This window comes from Lycium barbarum, chromosome 4 (assembly GCF_019175385.1).
Source record: "Lycium barbarum isolate Lr01 chromosome 4, ASM1917538v2, whole genome shotgun sequence".
Taxonomy (NCBI): domain Eukaryota; kingdom Viridiplantae; phylum Streptophyta; class Magnoliopsida; order Solanales; family Solanaceae; genus Lycium; species Lycium barbarum.
Genome location: NC_083340.1, coordinates 48,197,932 through 48,215,346, shown reverse-complemented (window position 1 = coordinate 48,215,346; position 17,415 = coordinate 48,197,932). Strand labels below are relative to the sequence as shown.

Below are 17,415 nucleotides of genomic sequence, written 5' to 3'. Positions count from 1 at the left end.
TGCGACAGTTCGAAAAAATGTTGCTATAGATTAACCTATCACAACAGTTTACCCTTCAAGATTATTGCAACAATTATGTCATTATTGCAACGGCTACGAACCGTTGCAATATAGCTTTTTGCATCGGTTATTTAACGCTATTGCAACACTTATTTATGACTGCTTCTTCCTATTGCAACAGTTGTTATAGAGCTAATGCAACGGTTTTTCAATATGCAATAATTACTTTTAAGACTATTGCAACGATTATTGTGGGTTTACTGCAACAAATATTATGGGCTACTGCAACGGTTATTGCTGTACTACTGCAACAGTTATTATGGGGCTACTGCATCAGATATTATAGCGCTATTGCAACAGATATTATATATAGGGCTAACACAACATAAACCAATCAAAAGAAACTATTCATAACCAAAATAATAATCCAAGATCCCACATCATACAGATCCTAGAGGTAAGGTAATATCTATAAAAGCAAAATATCAAGATAATATTTGACTATTCAAGACGTGGAACACACAAGTTTTCAGTTTTCAAAAACATCAACCCAATCCTCCTAAGTCATGTCTTCACTTCTTTCATCCCCTTGTTCAATTTCACCACCTACAAATGATAATGAAAAATGATTTAGTAAATCTTTCATAAAAGAATTTAATCTCTACAATGCATATATATACTAATGACAACAGAACCAAAATAACCATTCAGCTCATTTCAAAAAACGCGGTATGAAGCAAATGGCTACTGAACAATTTCAAGATTTTTTGTGCAAGCAATTGATACCAAATAAATTAAAGTGACAACAAAAAAAGATACATGTAAGGAAAGAGAAAGCTTCTATTTTTATCAGTTATTGCAATTGTTCAAGTCGATGATTCTCAAACTGAGCTTCTTAAGAGATATCTCAAGAAGACAGAAGAGAACAAGGCCAAGAATTATAATTCCAACTAATTTAGCAATGTATATACTCGGATATAATCGGAGTACTGGTCAGTCTTAGAAATTTATTCTCAAATTGTATAGGCTTAATCCATTTAATGTAAGATAAGCCTTTTACATTATGTGTAAACTGTACAAAATTGAGATACTGTTGCTATATATCTTAACCAGGCATACAAAAACAACAACTAGACGTCAATCCAAGCAAGTTGAAATCAATTTATATGAATCGTTACTATCCATGTTACTCCAATTAAGTTCATCTTTAGTTCATCAGGCAAGGAAGCACTATCTGACAATATAAAATTGGGCTACAAGGAACAGTGGAAAGAGGCAATCTGCTCAGATAGAGGCAAAAAGATACAACTATTTAGCAATAAATCACCCCAAAATCTAAGTGTCACTTAACATAAGAAACGAAGACAAAAGTTGAATGGAGAGAGTAATGAATTTTGTTATTAGAAAAGTTCAATCAAATCCTTAAAATTGCAATATCAAAAAAAAAAAAAACATTGAACGTTAAAAGTAGATCTAGCAAAGTTTCACCTTAAAGAACTGTACCAAATACAAGAATTAATATTCAGTTTATGATATTTTCCAAAGAAAAGAAAACACTCTTGTCTAGCCAAGCTTTGATCAATTATGAGAAAAAGTACAAAACAACAAAAAAACGAGTGTATGTTTTTCATAAAAATAATCACTGAAAACACATTTCTTGCCATGTATTAGTATCGGTTCCATTCTCATTACTCCTCAACCTTTATAATCATTAGGCACAAAACTATAGCTGGTTTACTTTGTAATAGACATGTCTTGATTAGGTGTAGCTTGTTGGAAGACTATGTTACACTTATGTCAAAACCTTCTTTTTGGATTAAGGAGACGCAATGGTATCATCCCATCAGAACTTTGAAATGGGAAACGTCTATTGCGATTGCATGGATATCTTTTCCCACGTTGGCTCCTAATTATTTTGGCCAATCTCAGATTTTTTCAATGGCTTCTGCAGTTGGGAAGCCGCTAACATTAGATGAGGCAACCAAAAATAAAACAAGGCCAAGTTGTGCTCGTGTGAAGGTGGAGGTTAATCTCTTAGCTGAGCATCCTAAAAGAGTTCAAATTCAATCTATAGATACATCTAATGGTGAGATTAAATCGAGGTGGGTTGAAATTCGTTATGATTACATGCCTAAGTATTGCAAAGAGTGTTGCCTACAAGGTCATGACGAAGAAGGATGCTAGAATCTGCATCCTGAACTACTAGCTGAGAAGGAGCAAAGTGAGGAACTTAATAAGGAACACACTGGTGATGCGAAGAGAACTAATGATAGAGGTAAGCAAGCTGCTAACTCTAACAATGCTCAAGAACCTGTTAAGGCGTAATACCAAAGGCAAACATAAAGTTTTTCATCCTGACAAGTTTCATAAGAATGTTATTAAGGTTCTACAAAGTGGGAAAGTGCTTGGCAATGTTAAAGACCCCTATAAATGGCAGACTAACAATGGAAAAAATCCTGCTAGGGTGGATGATAATGATCAGAGTCAGTTGGTTTTGACACAAGGAAACGAAGTGAATTCTAACACTGGAAAGGAACTGGTTACTGTTGACCTTAAGAGCATTCAAACTAATAATAAGTTTGTAGCTCTAGAGGATGGAGAGGGTGAGCATGAAGAAGTTGTTGAGGTGGTTGATGTTGATGCTAACAAACAGTTGGTTGCAGTAACAGTGCCAGTGATGGAGACAGCAAAATAATTAAATGGGACTGAGAGAAATCAACTGCCTTCAGTTGCTCAGGGAGGTGAATTATCTGTTGCAGCTGCAGCAACTGATCAGATAAGTATAGAACTTGGTTCAAGGAAGCAAGCAGTTGTAGTGCAAAAATTTCTTGTTGAGGCAAATGCAAGTGAAGCTGTACAGAAGCAGGTGGATGCAGCAGTAGCTGCAGTGAAACTGCTATTGGTTGCAATAGATAATGCAACTGATGGAAATAGCCTTAAACAGTTGGCTTTGCCTCAAGGGAATGAAGTATATAACACTGTTGGAAATCAGGTGGTAGAAGCTGCAGTAGGGGACAAAGTTGTGGAAAAGCCATTAAATGTCAATGCACCAATTTTTACTCCTGGAAAGAAGAAGCAGTCACCTATTAAACAATGCATGGAAGCTGCTTTCTCTAAACCAACTGTGGAGATGGTTACAATTAATCAAGTATGTCAACCCTTCTACTACCTTTGCTACTGATTCTTGCACTGGTGGTGAGAGGAATTTCTGAAGTAACCAATTAGAAGAAGATGTGGAAGATGGTTAGTTTTCAGGTGAAGGAAATAAGCAGGAGCAGTCTCCTGGATCACTGTCCTCCTCACAAGAAATTAATCTCATGTTTAATAAAGTTACTGATGAAGTAGAGACTATAAATAAGGCAGCAGTTAAAAAAGTTCAAGATCAAGAGGTACAAGGCACTCAATTTCTAGAAAAGATGCAAGTGTATATACCAGATAAGAGTGTGAATGCAAATTGCCAAGAAGCGGCTAATTTTCAATAAAGTGTAGAAGCTACTCCTGAGAAATCAGTTCAAGGTGCTGATGCAGCTGATAATGTGGAAAAATCTAAGAGTCATGACATTGTGACTCCCCAGTCTAGTGTTCATAAGCAACAGAATTTTTAGGCTCAAAGGTCTCATGCTGGTTTATCAGGGGTAAATCATGTGAACAAGAGTAATACAAAGTAGCATTCAAGTGCTTCTAATCAAGCTAAATCAGGTTGGAAGGAAAACACAGACATGCAGAAACCACAACAGCAAAGGAGCAAAAGGAGACAAACACAGCCAGGTGGTGTAACAAATTTATACTTCTAAAAATCAGAACCAGGTTGTGCAACATGATACTAAGAAGCAGCAACAGGTTACAGAGAGAAGTGACACTAACCTTAATTGTTGCTATCTGTAGATGGCCGACGGGTTATTTGATTAGCAGCCTGTGGTGCAGAAGTAGCTTCTCCCGGTGAGGAACAAACAATGTTGCTAGCATGTCTGGACTAATTAATCCTGCATGCTGAAGTTGTGCAATTACATTTGCAGTAACTTCTGCAGTAACCTCTGATCGTATAGTTCTCTTTTGCTCCTCCATTTCTTCCTGCATTTTTTGGATCTTTTCTTGCATTTGTTGCACTACATCATTTGTGGCATTTGAAGTTGGTTCAAAATTGCCAGCTTTTCTTTTCAAAGAAGTCTTTGTAACCCCCCCCCCCCCCCCCCCCCCTCCATATAATCTTAGACGTCCCGGATGTTCAGGATCCGTAACGGCTGAATATGCATCAACAGGCTGACTATCATGTGCGCTCAGTTGTGTTTCAATTTCCTCCATTTCAGCCTAATAAGGCAAATCCAACAAGCGGATTCAAGTAAACAAAAACTAAGAATTAATAATTGATCTCAATAAGAACTTGCAATAAATAATATACGTACAATTTTACTAGATGTGTTTTCATTGGACTCCTTGTACGAGCGCCCGGGTTTCCTTGCTCTTGTTTCCACAAAGAGCTCCTTAAGTGATACATTTTCCTTGTTTTTTTCCTAGTCACATGAAAATGGATACGAAAAATCGCTTAAAATGACAAGTTAAGACTTATAAAAATTAAGAGAGCACACCAATTTATTGCGGATTAAAGCGAAACTTTTTTTGCCTGCTGTGTGCAGATTCATCAACTTCTTCCGATTCTTAGTATTTTTTCAGACATTTTCTATAAATAAATAAATCAATAAAATATATTAACTGGTAAAAATCACCAGTATAAAATATTAAGCCACAGCCAAGCTAACAACAGACAACTATTCACGTACAATATCAGCACAAAAGCTAGTAAAGCCACTTTATCTTAAGCCAACTTAACATCAAGAGCAGCATACAGATTACTGTAGACACCAAGAAATTGAATATACAAAACAACCTGGATTAAAAATAGTAAATCCTCAATCATCTCAGAAGAATCCCAGTTGCCCAGATATTTCACACAAACAGTATTTCTCTCGCAATACTATTTATAATATATGGTTGTCCCTTTAAAAATTCCAAGATTTCTCTATTTCTGCATAGACCGTCTTCCCATGTGATTTTTATTCCATCCTGATATTGTAACCACACCATCAATCTATTCCACCAGTCCCTAGCAAAAAATACATTCAAAAAACAAGTGGTCTCTTGTTTCTACATGATTGGCACATGACACATAAAGATAACAACATAGAACAGAAGAGAAGAGAAGAAAGTAAAAGAAAAAAGCAAGTTGTAGCAGCAGCGAAACTACTTGACAATTCAAAATTCATTTTATATTATCTCAAAAGAATACAAGAACCCATTTCTGAACTTTCGTAAGAACTATTACGGTGAACTATTGTGATGAATGTTTTTTTCTCATAAATTCCATTGCTAACTGTAATTTTCAAAATGTAATATTGAAATAAGTTAAAATAGAGTTTCTATGTGATCTTCCTAGATTTGAAGGAAAAAAACTGAGAGATAGAGTGAGAGATTAGAACCTGAAATTTTATTGGTCTGCTGTGAAGTTAAAGAGTCCTCAAGATATTGCAGAAATATGGATACTGCAAATGAATATGAGGAAAAAAAAAAAAAGACTTAACAAGGTGCTCACCAATAAAAATAATTTTTTCGAAATGAATATGAGAAAGAAATATTTCATAATGTATCCAACATCTCTTGCACTAATTTAGAGACAAACATGAAAGTAAGCACATTTATTGAAAGAGAAGAGATAGTAAACGGAGTCAAATTTTAAATTCACATCATTACAAAAAGGCATTTATTACTCACTACAAAAAATGATGAAGAGTATATAATTGAATAAGTTCAGTAGATCCTTTGTCAATCATCAGGCTCCATCCAATCCCAATCAGTATCATCAAAGCCATCCTCCTCTTCCGATGTTTCTATAGTTACATCTTGTGAATGATGTGCAACGGAAGGCACATCAATGATGTCAACAAGGAGATCTTCTCTCGACCATCTGACATCAACATCGGGTAATCTCTCTGATGAACCAATGTCATCATTAAGCTCCCCCCAAAATGTTTCTTCAATATTAGGACAATTCTCTTCCTCCAAATCATACAAATCAACAGGGACTTTATTTCTTGCATAATAAACCTCTTTCTCAATTGGATCCTCCAAATAAAAAATTTGATGCACTTGAGATGCTAGTACAAAAGGGTCATCCATGCTGCATTTTTTGTTGAAGTATACCCTAGTCAACCCATATCCATCGATTTCATTATGAAACCAATCACATCTAAATAGTACAACACTTAAACAACCCCAATAATCAATCTCAATGATATCCTTAATAACTCCATAATAGGTAACCATTCCATCAACGGGATTTTGGTCCCTGTTGCTGACAAAGTCACTCCACTATTTTGAGTCTTGCATCGGGCATCCCGTTGCATCGTATGAAATTGGTATCCATTAATAAAATATTCACTATATCTTTTTGCCACTTCATTAGGCCCATAAGATAGCCATATTAAATGATTAGGCACTTTAACCTTTTTAACTTTCTCTTTAAACCAATCACTGAATTCTCGACTATGAATCTGTGCTTTTACCCATGCATTTCCTCTAGCACATTTATCAATTATATTCTTATGTTCCCTGCAAGCATGTATGTCATATTTAATAATTAGGTATATATAATTGAAATTTAAAACACATTATCATAATAAATGAAGTTCAAAAATACAAATGACTATTTTATCTTACTTGATAAATGTCTCTACTTGTTCATCTCCAGTATTGAACAAAGCATACCAATGTGCTTCAAACCACTCATGACTATCCATGTCAAAAGTCTTGCCTTTCCTTTTCTTCATACTTCCAATTGGATGGCCTGTCTTAGGAAATATATATGAAAAGTCATCTTCCTTTGTTTGAATGCCCTCATCATCCTCGGTCTGATACCTACTAAATTTTGTCTTCACCCCATCATGTAGGTATCTCGAACAAAAGGTTAAACACTCTTCGACCAAAAATCCCTCCGCTATTGATCTTTCTGGATTAGATCGATTATGAACAAACCCCTTGTACTTACATATGTTTCTCTCACTGGAAAACATCCAACGCAAATGAACCGAACCCCCAAGCTCAATTCATCTACTAAATGGATAGGCAAATGTGTCATTATATCAAAAAAGGTTGGAGGAAAAATCTTTTCAAGGTCACATACTATATCTATGATTTCAGCCTTCATTTTATCAAGATCACTTCTTCTTATAACCTTACTACATATGATTCTAAAATAATTCCCCAACCTAATCAAGGCCAAAGACACATTCTTGGGTAACACTTTTCTAACCGCAACCTGGAGTAAGTAATGCATTATGAAATGAGCATCATGGCTCTTATATCCTGATACTTTCATCTCCTCCATTTGCACCCGACGTGATATATTAGAGGTGCACCCTTTTGGTAATTTGACATTTTTTAAAACTGTGCAAAACAACCTTTTCTCCTCTGGTTTCATGGAGAAACAAGCTTTAGCCAGATGAACTTTACCATTTTTATCATCTTTTAATGGTTGAAGCTCCCTGCGTATCCCCATCTCATGCAATTCATAGCGAGAATTTACATGATCTTTGGACTTTCCCGGTACATCCAACAAAGTCCCAAGCAAACTATCACATATATTCTTCTCTATGTGCATCACGTCAAGATTGTGACTTAATTTGTTATGTGCCCAATACGGCAATTCAAAAAATATGGATCTTTTCTTCCATGGACCATCATTCTTCCGAGATCGTTTCTTTTGGCCCTTTCCAAAGACATTATTGAATTCACGTAGCTCTTCAAGCACTTCTATGCCTGATAAGGGAGTAGGTGTAGCTTTATGCTCCTTTTTACCATCAAATGATTTCTTATCTCTTCGAAATGGATGATCAGGAGGCAAAAATGTCCGATGATCCAAGTAACACATCTTACGACTATGTTTGAGATATTGAGAGCAAGTATCATAATTACAAATGGGGCATGCCCATCTCCCCTTGGTGCTCCATCCAGAAAGCATTGCTAGTGCTGGAAAATCATTAACTGTCCACAATAAAGCTGCACGCATTACAAATGTTTGGTTAGTTTCAACATCATATGTTTCCACTCCTGTTTCCTATAGTTCTTTCAACTCTGCAATTAGTGGTTGTAGGTACACATCTATATCGTTTCCAGGAGATGATGGACTGGAATGATCATTGACAACGTTATATACTCCGACTTCATGCAAATCCATGGTGGCAAATTATAGTTCATTAACATAACTGGCCATGTGCTATGGGAAATGCTCATGGTTCGGAATGGATTAAAACCATCGCTTGAAAGACCCAATCTAACATTACGAGGATCTTTAGAGAAGTCCGGGTGCAATGAATCAAAATCCTTCCAAGCTTCCCCATCAGCAGGATGTCTTAAATTCCCGTCTTTGGGTCATTCAGTAGCATGCCATCTCATAGCTACAGATGTTTCTGAACACATAAATATCCTTTGAAGCCTAGGCTTTAAAGGAAAGTACCTTAAAACCTTCCCTGGGATTTTAGTGTTCTTATTAGTCAAATCATCACAAACATTCTTCCATCTAGAAGAACCACACACAACCACACACAAAGCAATTATCCATCTTCGCATTGTCATTCCAAAATAACATGCAATCGTTAGGGCATGCATGAATATTTTTCATAACTAAGACCCAAATCTTTTATGACCTTTTTTGCCTTGTTGAAAGACTCGGGGAGCTGAGCAAACGAAAATGCTCTTTTATCAAGTCTAACAAGTCTGAAAAGGCTACATTACTTAACCTGTGAATGCATTTAAACCGGTACAACCGAATGGTGAAACTCAACTTAGAAAACATTTTACACCCCGGATACAACTCTTGTTTTCCTTCCCCCACTAATTTAAAAAATCTCTTTGCATCTTCAGATGGTCCCTCTCTCACTCCTTCAAGCCTCAGATCACCTTCTACATTTCTAAAAGTATCATGAAGTAATCCATCGATATCGTCATGCATGTCGGAAGTTTCAATATCATTGGTTAGATGCGGCTTATTTCTTGAGGAAAATCCTTCCCCATGGAAAGCCCATTTGGTGTATCCACGAGCAAATCCATAACCAACCAAGTGACCCTCCACCCCCTCTCGATCATGCCAATACCGATTAAAGCACCTTTTACAAGGGCATAATATTTCATTTCCTTGAGAAGCTCGTTCAAATGCCTTATCAAGAAAATCATTCACTCCACGCATATATTCATAGGTGGATCTTCGGAGATCCATCCAACTTTTATCTGTAACATCCATTGAATATCCTACATGACACGAGCAAACCATCAAAGTGAAAATTCAAATTGCAACTTTCAGCAGTATCAAGAAACATTATCCTTTAATTGATAATCAGATACAACTTTTAGGGGGAAAACCAGAAATGGCTGGTCGGTTTATTTCTTTTACTGCCGACTGGCCATAAACAGAAAATAGCCTTAGAATTTTTAACTTTCAAAACTCGTTTCCAAACTTCAAATAACTTCAGTTCATTTCCCGCTTTTATGTTTATTAAGGTAAGTTTGACTATATAACAGCAAACAGAAAGAAGACAGAATGAAAGGAGCAATACTATAACTCATTGACCATATCTGCTTACTCAAAAATAAAAAACAATCATTTACAACTAAAAAACATTAAAAAACACAAATAAGATCAGCATTAAAGTCAGATTCGTTAAACTAAATCATAGTTCTAGCAAAAATAAAAGCAGACCTCCATAACACCTTTAAGAACTACTCAGAAACGAACCTTACTAACGTTACAAAACTGAATAATCGTTATATTTTACAGCTCCAAACTGAGAAAAGTGTAAAAACAGTAAAATGAAGAGGAAAAGACCTAGTAGCCCCTCGAGTATGGGTATAGGAATATTTATGTCCTTTATCTATACTAATGAATAAAAAACATCCCTTATCTTTGCAAAAGTGGACAACTTTAGTCTATGCTTTAATAGAATTTGTAAAACAACCGGTAGAAGTCCAAAAGCTAGCGATAGCTGGTCATTTTTTTACTTTTCTGATAATTTTCTCTTCTTCCATCCCTTCTCCTCTTCCATTACACCTAATAGGTTCAAATTATTTATTCTTTTCTGTTTCAATCAAACAGTTAGAAGTGTTGATTTTCATAATTTCATTAATGAGCAATCCAATTACTTAATTGAAAGGCAAACTTTGTGCTCACCCTGTTTCTTCAGCAAAAGGATACGAGTTTTTCCTTTTCATCTGAATCAAGAGACTAGCCATTGTGCTATTTGAAAAATTACCTCAAAGACTGCCGAAAAGTGTTGGAGTACATAATTGTGAAGAAATAACAATAAATTATTATGTTGGGTATAAAGCAAAGTGGAGGTCGGCGCTAACGTAACCTGTAAAGCTGACGCTCTCCGTGCTCAAGGAGTATTGGGCAGCCTGTAAACGTAGATCATTTATCTTATCTTGGGCACGTGAGGTTTTCTATCATTAATTTTACAAACACCGTTAAAGGTTAGACTAAACTTGTCCACTTTTATATACATAAGGGATGATTTATATTCAGTAGTATATATAAAGAATAAAAGTACTCCTATGCACATACTTAAGGGACTATCCAGGTATTTTCCTCGTAAAATGAATAAATATATATATACACACACATAAGCAAAGCGGAGATCAGAAATCGGAGAAAAATTAAACGATCTATATGTAGCCTTAAAAAATAATTAAACCTGATCTTTAATCATTTTTAATCAACACATATGCTTTACACTTTCTGGACCAATCTCACTTACAATTTGATACAATGTATCAAAGTAGAAACTTTACACTCTCTCAACCAAAACTCATTAACATTTTTTTTTATTCAAAAAAAAAAAAAAAAATTTACCACTTTCTCAACAAAAACCCATTAAGAATTCATTCCAAATTTGCAAAATTAGCAATCTTCACACTTTGATATAATGAATCAAGATATATTGAATTAAGATAGAAACTTTACCACTAACAGGGTAGCACCTTTTTCCCAAACCATAAGCACTTTGATATAATGAATCAAGATATAATCTTCACACTTTCTAAACCAAAACTCATTAATAGATTAAAAGTTTAAACTTTCTAAACCAAAAACCATTAATCTTTTCCCATCAGATTAGGACTGAAGTTCAAATGCAAGTTACAACAAATATAAGAAAACTCAGCTATTAATCATAGAAGCAACTCAGTGAATTTCATTAGTTTCTATAGTAGTTCAACTATATGGGCATGTTTACAATTGAGAGTTTTTATGACAAGATGATGGCTCTTTTGAGCCAATTTATATCCCCAGCAGCCTACTACATAAACAAACTAAGAAATGCTAAAATATAGTTCACTGAATATAAGTTCCAAAAATGTAAAGTTCACTGAATAATGGGGCTTGGAATTTACAAAACATAAATTCAATCTCTTTCAGGCATTTTACAAACAGGTAAGGGGCATCTCAACACTGAATAATGGGACTTGAAATTTACACAGAACATATATTCAATTTCTTTTAGACATTTTAACAAACAGGTAAACAGGCAACAGAAACAGGTTGTGATGTCAACAATCTGAAGAAACAGGTTGTAAAGGGGGTAATTTTGTAAAGAAAATAGCGAATGATCAGACAATTTTGACGGCAGTAGAAGAAGCGGCACTGGAATCAAAGCCTTGAGATGGGTTTGCAGTTAAAGGAGCAGAACACGTATTCAATTTCTTTTAGGCATTTTAACAAACAAGTAAATTTACACAGAACATCTCTACACTGACTTAGCAGATCTTTAATATTTTATGATTGTTTCTAGTTTTCCTTAGCAAATACTATAATTTCTTTCAAGATGAAGACAACTTTAAAAACAGCTAATCCCACTTTCCACACCTAAATAGCAAAAATAAAGGAAATAAAGTAGAGAGTAGAAATAAAAACCATAAAATGCACAAGATACTTCAAATTGATGTAAAAAAAAAAAAAAAAAAAGAGCTATTGCGGCAGTTGAATAAGAACAGAAAACTGCACATGGTAACTTCCTAATCTTCACACTACTCCTCAACTACATTAACAAATTAAAATACTACTATTTGGTATTTTAATTTGGGTTACAATGAATTGAAACCCAAAGAATTGAAACCAAGCTTCAAACCCATTATTCCCCCAATATTCTTCGATTTTTCATCCAAGCATTTCGCAGATAGTTAACCAAATTAGAAAAAACAACATCAATTTCATGGAAACCCATTTGGATAATGGAAATTCTGATTTTTAAGAATACAAACTCTCAACCACAATAATAATACCTGTAGATGGAGATAGACTGAGAAGAAACCTTCACTGTAGTGAAACTATTGCCGGAGAAGAAACCTTCGCCGGAGTGAAACCTTCACCGGCGAAGCTTCGACAAAGTGAAAATATTAGGATAATATAAGGGATTATTTTTAGAGAAAACCCTTACATACTTCTACGGTTTTTCAATATATAGTATAAGGGATATAGAGCACGTTTGGATTGGTTTATAAGTTGCATATAGGCTGCTTCAGCCTTTTTTTTTTTACTAGCTAATTTAAAGTTATTTTATGTTTAAAATAAGCTTAAAAAAATAATTGAGTCTGTTTAAATTAGCTTATTTAAAATAATTTATAAATTGCAAACAGTTTATAAACCAAAAAAAATAAGTTAAACTATTTCAACTTATTTTTTTAAGCTTATAAGCTGTTTGCATCTTATAAAATGCTTAAAATAAGTCCATCCAAACAGGATCATAAGGGATTATTTTTCAACAGGGATATAAGGGATTATTTTTTAATAAAGAATGGAGGCTTTGGGGGGGTCCAGTGAAATTAATGGCGGGAAAAAAATGGGTTGGGGGATAATGGAAAAAAAAAAAAAAGTGCCACTATTTAAATAAATAATGGGGAAATTGATATTTTGTTAAATAAATAAATAAGTACATATCAAAGAAAAGGAAAAAGAAAACAAAAAAACCAAACATCTGAAAAGCCAAAGGGCAAAATATAAAAGAGTAAAGTTGCGTAATTCCTTCTAATCAGAACCAAACGGACTTCCTAAAACAACTCTCTAATGTCTCGAAACTTCCGATCTACACTACTTAAAAAAGGGAAAATCGACGACGAAAATCGACAGATCGCGTCGGTTTTTTAATGAAACCGACGGCAAACCGACTCTTTACGGTCCGTCGGTTTACATAGCCTCGCTTTTCGAAAACCGACGGACAACGTCGGTTTTTTCCGACGGACAGCGTCAGTTACGTGGTCCGTCGGGTTTTATCCAATAATTTTAAAAAATTAAAAAAACCGACGGATTGAGTCAGTTTTTTAATTTCTGATTTTTGATCTTATATAAAAACAATATATATTTTATGAAAAAACCGACGCACTGCGTCAGTTTTTTATTTATTTATTTATTTTAAATAAAAAACCGACACAGTGCGTCGGTTTTTTCATAAAATTTAAGAATTTATTTCCAGCAAACCGACGGACTGAGTCGGTTTTCTGGAAAATTTCTTGCATGCAATTCATGCATTTTCTGCAGCCACACCTGCACAGAAACCAATACCAAAAGCTGCTCAAAACTAGCATTAAAATGCTCCAAATCAATTCTAAAAGAGCTAGAGCACATAAAATCACCCTAAGTAATAATAAAACACATCAAACGCTATCTAAACACATCAAATACGATCTAAATAGACCTTCAAAGTTCAGAAATATTTAAATGTCCAACCAAAAATACCATTAACTAGTTTTAACATAAGTCCATTATTAAATCCAAACTACTACAACTGATCATCCGGTGTCCGGGCTACGTAATCACCGTCATCATCATCTTCTGGGTCGGAGGGGGCGGGAGAAGGGGGCACACCAAATTGTCCACATGCAATGTGGCTTTTAACTTGTGTCATGAGCGATTTAAAGCTCGCTTTCATGGTGTTACTTTCCTCAACTCTTTTTGCCTCAGTCTCAGCTAATTTCCTATTAAGTTCAGCAATTTGTTGCGCCATAGCTGCGACCTGAACACTATCAACTCCGTCGGCTTGTCGAGAAGACCCTTCACCTCACAATCCTGACCGAAGGCGACTTAAGTTGTTCTTTGGGCCTAGACCGTACGCTCTACCCTTTTGTACTCCCCCAACTGCTCTACACCAAAAATCTATCTCTAATTCCGGTGGAGGACGGCTCGGATGCTCAGGCTGAGTTTGGCAGTACTGGTTCACATTATCCATAAATTGCGTCTATATATTAAAAAATGAAACTTAGTATATAACGAATATATCATAATTAAACTTATATATAATTACTTAAATAATAAAATTATCACTTAAATAGGAATTACGAGCCCTATCCTCAACCATACGGTCAGATCCGACTCCTGCTTCTTCTTTTTTGTGTGGGTCTTAGGAATAGCTGATCCTGAGTTGACATCTGTCCCATAGTTTTTTTCTGCAAAAAAAAAAAAAGTTAAACATAAAATTAATAACTCAATAATGATATATTGATCGTAGGTAACTTTAAAAGTATAAAATTACTTACCATTGTCCTAGCCACGTGCCCCTGACTTCTTGCATCCGCAGTGTGCAAAGAGCCACCTTTCTGGGATGCACGGGCAGCCTTTGCCTGCTCAGACTTGACGATAAACTCGGGAGTTCGCCAATATGCCTTAAGTTTCTCCCACTGTTCAGCGTTGAGCCATTGGGGCATCTTCATATACCTTCTAGCCCTCGAAAACCAATCAGACAACCTTGCACTCCCCTTCCTCTCAAAGTTTGCAGCAACCCTGTCATTGTCCATTGGATCTCATGTACAATACATCTGCAAATCAAATAGCTAATGTTAGATGATTTATATAAAAGTAAATTCAAGTTATAAAATGTTTAGTAAGATGCATACGTTAAACTCTCTAAACATAGCCTGTCGAGTATCATATGGGATTTCACCCCATGAAGTATAAAAATGATCGCCATAAAGCCTCCGAATAACATCCAGCAAGACTTTTGTAGTGTCATGATCTGGATAGAACCTGCAGTTAAAGAATTTAATGCATATTAGATTAAGATGGAAAAAAAAACTTTAGGAAAACTTAATAAAAGACAATATTACCCAGCTCCCTCAGGCACGATGAAAATTTGACCCATCGCATCTCTATCTCCCGGATGTAAACCATGATATATCGGTGCCTGTATAGGAGCCGGTGCAGGTGCAGGTGTAGGAGCAGGTGCAGGTGCAGAAGGACGAAGATGGGTTTGAGACTGGTTGGATGGCAGTGACTCAGGCTCAGAGCTGCTATCTCTAAGGCGCAAATTAGATACACTTGGAGGTGTACCATTTGGAGAAGGAGACAAAGTGGCCGATGTGCTAGGAGATCTGCCACGTGGTGGGCAATACATAGGTATAGGTATAGAAGTAGGATAAGTAAATGATGCCGGCTGAGGTGTTGCCGGCTGAAAGACCCACTGACCAGACTGGGCCTGTATAGAAGAGCCAGGCATAAAAAAAGGAGGCGGAGTAGACTGCATATGTGGAGCGGACGGAATGGACTGACTACTAGTAGATGTAGGATCTATAGGTCTCTTATCTTTTCTCTTACTAGTACCTCCCGCTCTACTTCTACCTCTACCTCTACCTTCATCACTACCACCTGATGACATCTGCATACATAAAATTAATAACTCAATAATGATATATTGATCGTAGCTAAAAATTTAACAAGTATAGAATTGTATTATTATCAAGTAAACGATTACTATTATTCATATTATACATTCACATATGATCCATCTACAAAAATATACCCATAAATTATTGAGGTTATAGAAATATATTATAATTTAAGAATTCTAACTTAAAATATAACTTAAGACAACACAATCCCAACCACTTCTAACTTTGAATTCTCAATAACAATTCTAACTTTAATAATTTACAAATTCTAATTTTAATATAATTTTGAAAAGCACAATCCCAACCAATTCTAACTTTGAATTCTCAATAACAATTCTAACTTTAATAACTTATGGATTCTAACTTTAATTCTAAAAATTGAAAAGTAAATCTAGTCAAATAAAGTCTATATTTTAGTTTTGAGGTTATAGAAATATTATAACTTAATAATTCTTTTAAAATCCCTAATTTAAGAGAAACTAACCTCAATTAATTAACTTCAAAACGGGTCTGGAGTTGGTGGGGATGGGCTGCGCAGGCGGCGGGCTGGGCGGAGGGGAGGGGGGCGGCGGGTAGGGTTTGAGGGGAATGAGAATTTTAATTTGGAAGAGGAGAAGAAATGGGTATAAAACCCGTCTGCCATGTTTTTAAAGAAAAACTAACTAACAAAACCGACCCTGTCCGTCGGTTTTTCCCGCACGTTTGACCAGATTTGACCCAAAAATTTAAAAAAAATATTGGAAACCGACCCTGTCCGTCGGTTTCCTAAAAAAAATTGTTTATTATTTTTTAAAAAAAACAAATTGAATTGCATATTATTTAAAATATTTTTAAAAATAAAACCGACGTTGTCCGTCGGTTTTATATTAATTATTATTTTTTTTTTTAATAAAACCGACGTGCGACGGCGATTTTTTTTGGCGAATATATATTTTCAAAATTCTGCCAAAAAAACCGACGTCGTCCGTCGGTTTTCTAATTAAAATAATTTTAAAAAATTAGAAATGTAAAAAACCAACGCAGAGAATCGGTTTTTTGTCCGTCGATTTTTGGTAGTTTTTTAGTAGTGCTACCAGGAGGCCGTCGGAGATGGAAGTGACGGAGGTTATCTAAAAATCATCAACATCTCGATGATTTCAGACCCAGCATCACTCCAAACCGTCAGAATAACACGAACTCATCTCTAATCTGAGCTATATCCAGGTACCAAATTCTTCTTTTCTGGCAAACTTTCACTTTATTCGCACCTACTAAGCTCTCACCTGGTGCAGTGAAAATCTAGCCGAGGAGTAACCAACTCCGAAGAAGATGAAGCTCGTCCCAAAACAGAGACCCGATTTGAGATTCATTTATGCTTGCTAGCTGAAGGATAAGTGTAAACATGGTAACAACTTCATTTTCTCTGTAAATAGCCTCTTATAGTATAAAACCTGTAGATCTGGGCTGTTAGTCCTTTGTGACTGAGAAATCAGTTGTTGGTACTGTCATTGATGACGTAGAGATATAGTTTTCAATCATTACTAAAGCTTCAGTGGAATGAGCCTAAACTAATACCACCACTGAAGCGTTTGTAATAATTGAATCCATTATCTCTTACATTTCTACTTGATTGTTGTTATTCCCTGCTTGATAATTGTTATTCCTTGCTACTCTAATTCTGAGATTAAGGATTTGTTGTTTCTCCACATTTACGATTTTCCTAGCTGCACTAGGCAGTTC

At 35.4% G+C, this 17,415-nt stretch overlaps 1 protein-coding gene across 5 annotated transcripts; it reads right to left on the bottom strand.

Annotated features, from left to right (window-relative positions):
- Positions 1–386: 386 nt before the first annotated feature.
- LOC132636001 (uncharacterized) lies at positions 387–13,109 on the bottom strand. 5 transcript variants are annotated; one of them, XM_060352630.1, is made up of 8 exons: positions 12,322–13,109; positions 6,712–9,297; positions 5,767–6,603; positions 5,475–5,537; positions 4,886–5,101; positions 4,404–4,511; positions 3,865–4,308; positions 387–606 (listed from the first exon to the last, which is right to left on the bottom strand). In XM_060352630.1, exon 2 carries the CDS (start codon positions 8,057–8,059, stop codon positions 6,989–6,991), a length of 1,071 nt encoding a protein of 356 aa, XP_060208613.1. In that variant the 5' UTR covers positions 8,060–9,297; positions 12,322–13,109; the 3' UTR covers positions 387–606; positions 3,865–4,308; positions 4,404–4,511; positions 4,886–5,101; positions 5,475–5,537; positions 5,767–6,603; positions 6,712–6,988. The 5 variants fall into 5 exon arrangements, 3 of the variants coding, with proteins under 3 accessions (XP_060208613.1, XP_060208612.1, XP_060208614.1); XM_060352629.1 differs by lacking the exon at positions 4,886–5,101; XR_009580901.1 differs by lacking the exons at positions 5,767–6,603; positions 6,712–9,297 and having other exon boundaries at positions 12,322–12,513.
- Between the last annotated feature and the right edge of the window lie 4,306 nt (positions 13,110–17,415).

Excerpts from the sequence above, each read along its gene's own strand:
- LOC132636001 (XM_060352630.1), bottom strand. The coding sequence starts at position 8,059 with ATGCGTGCAGCTTTATTGTGGACAGTTAATGATTTTCCAGCACTAGCA.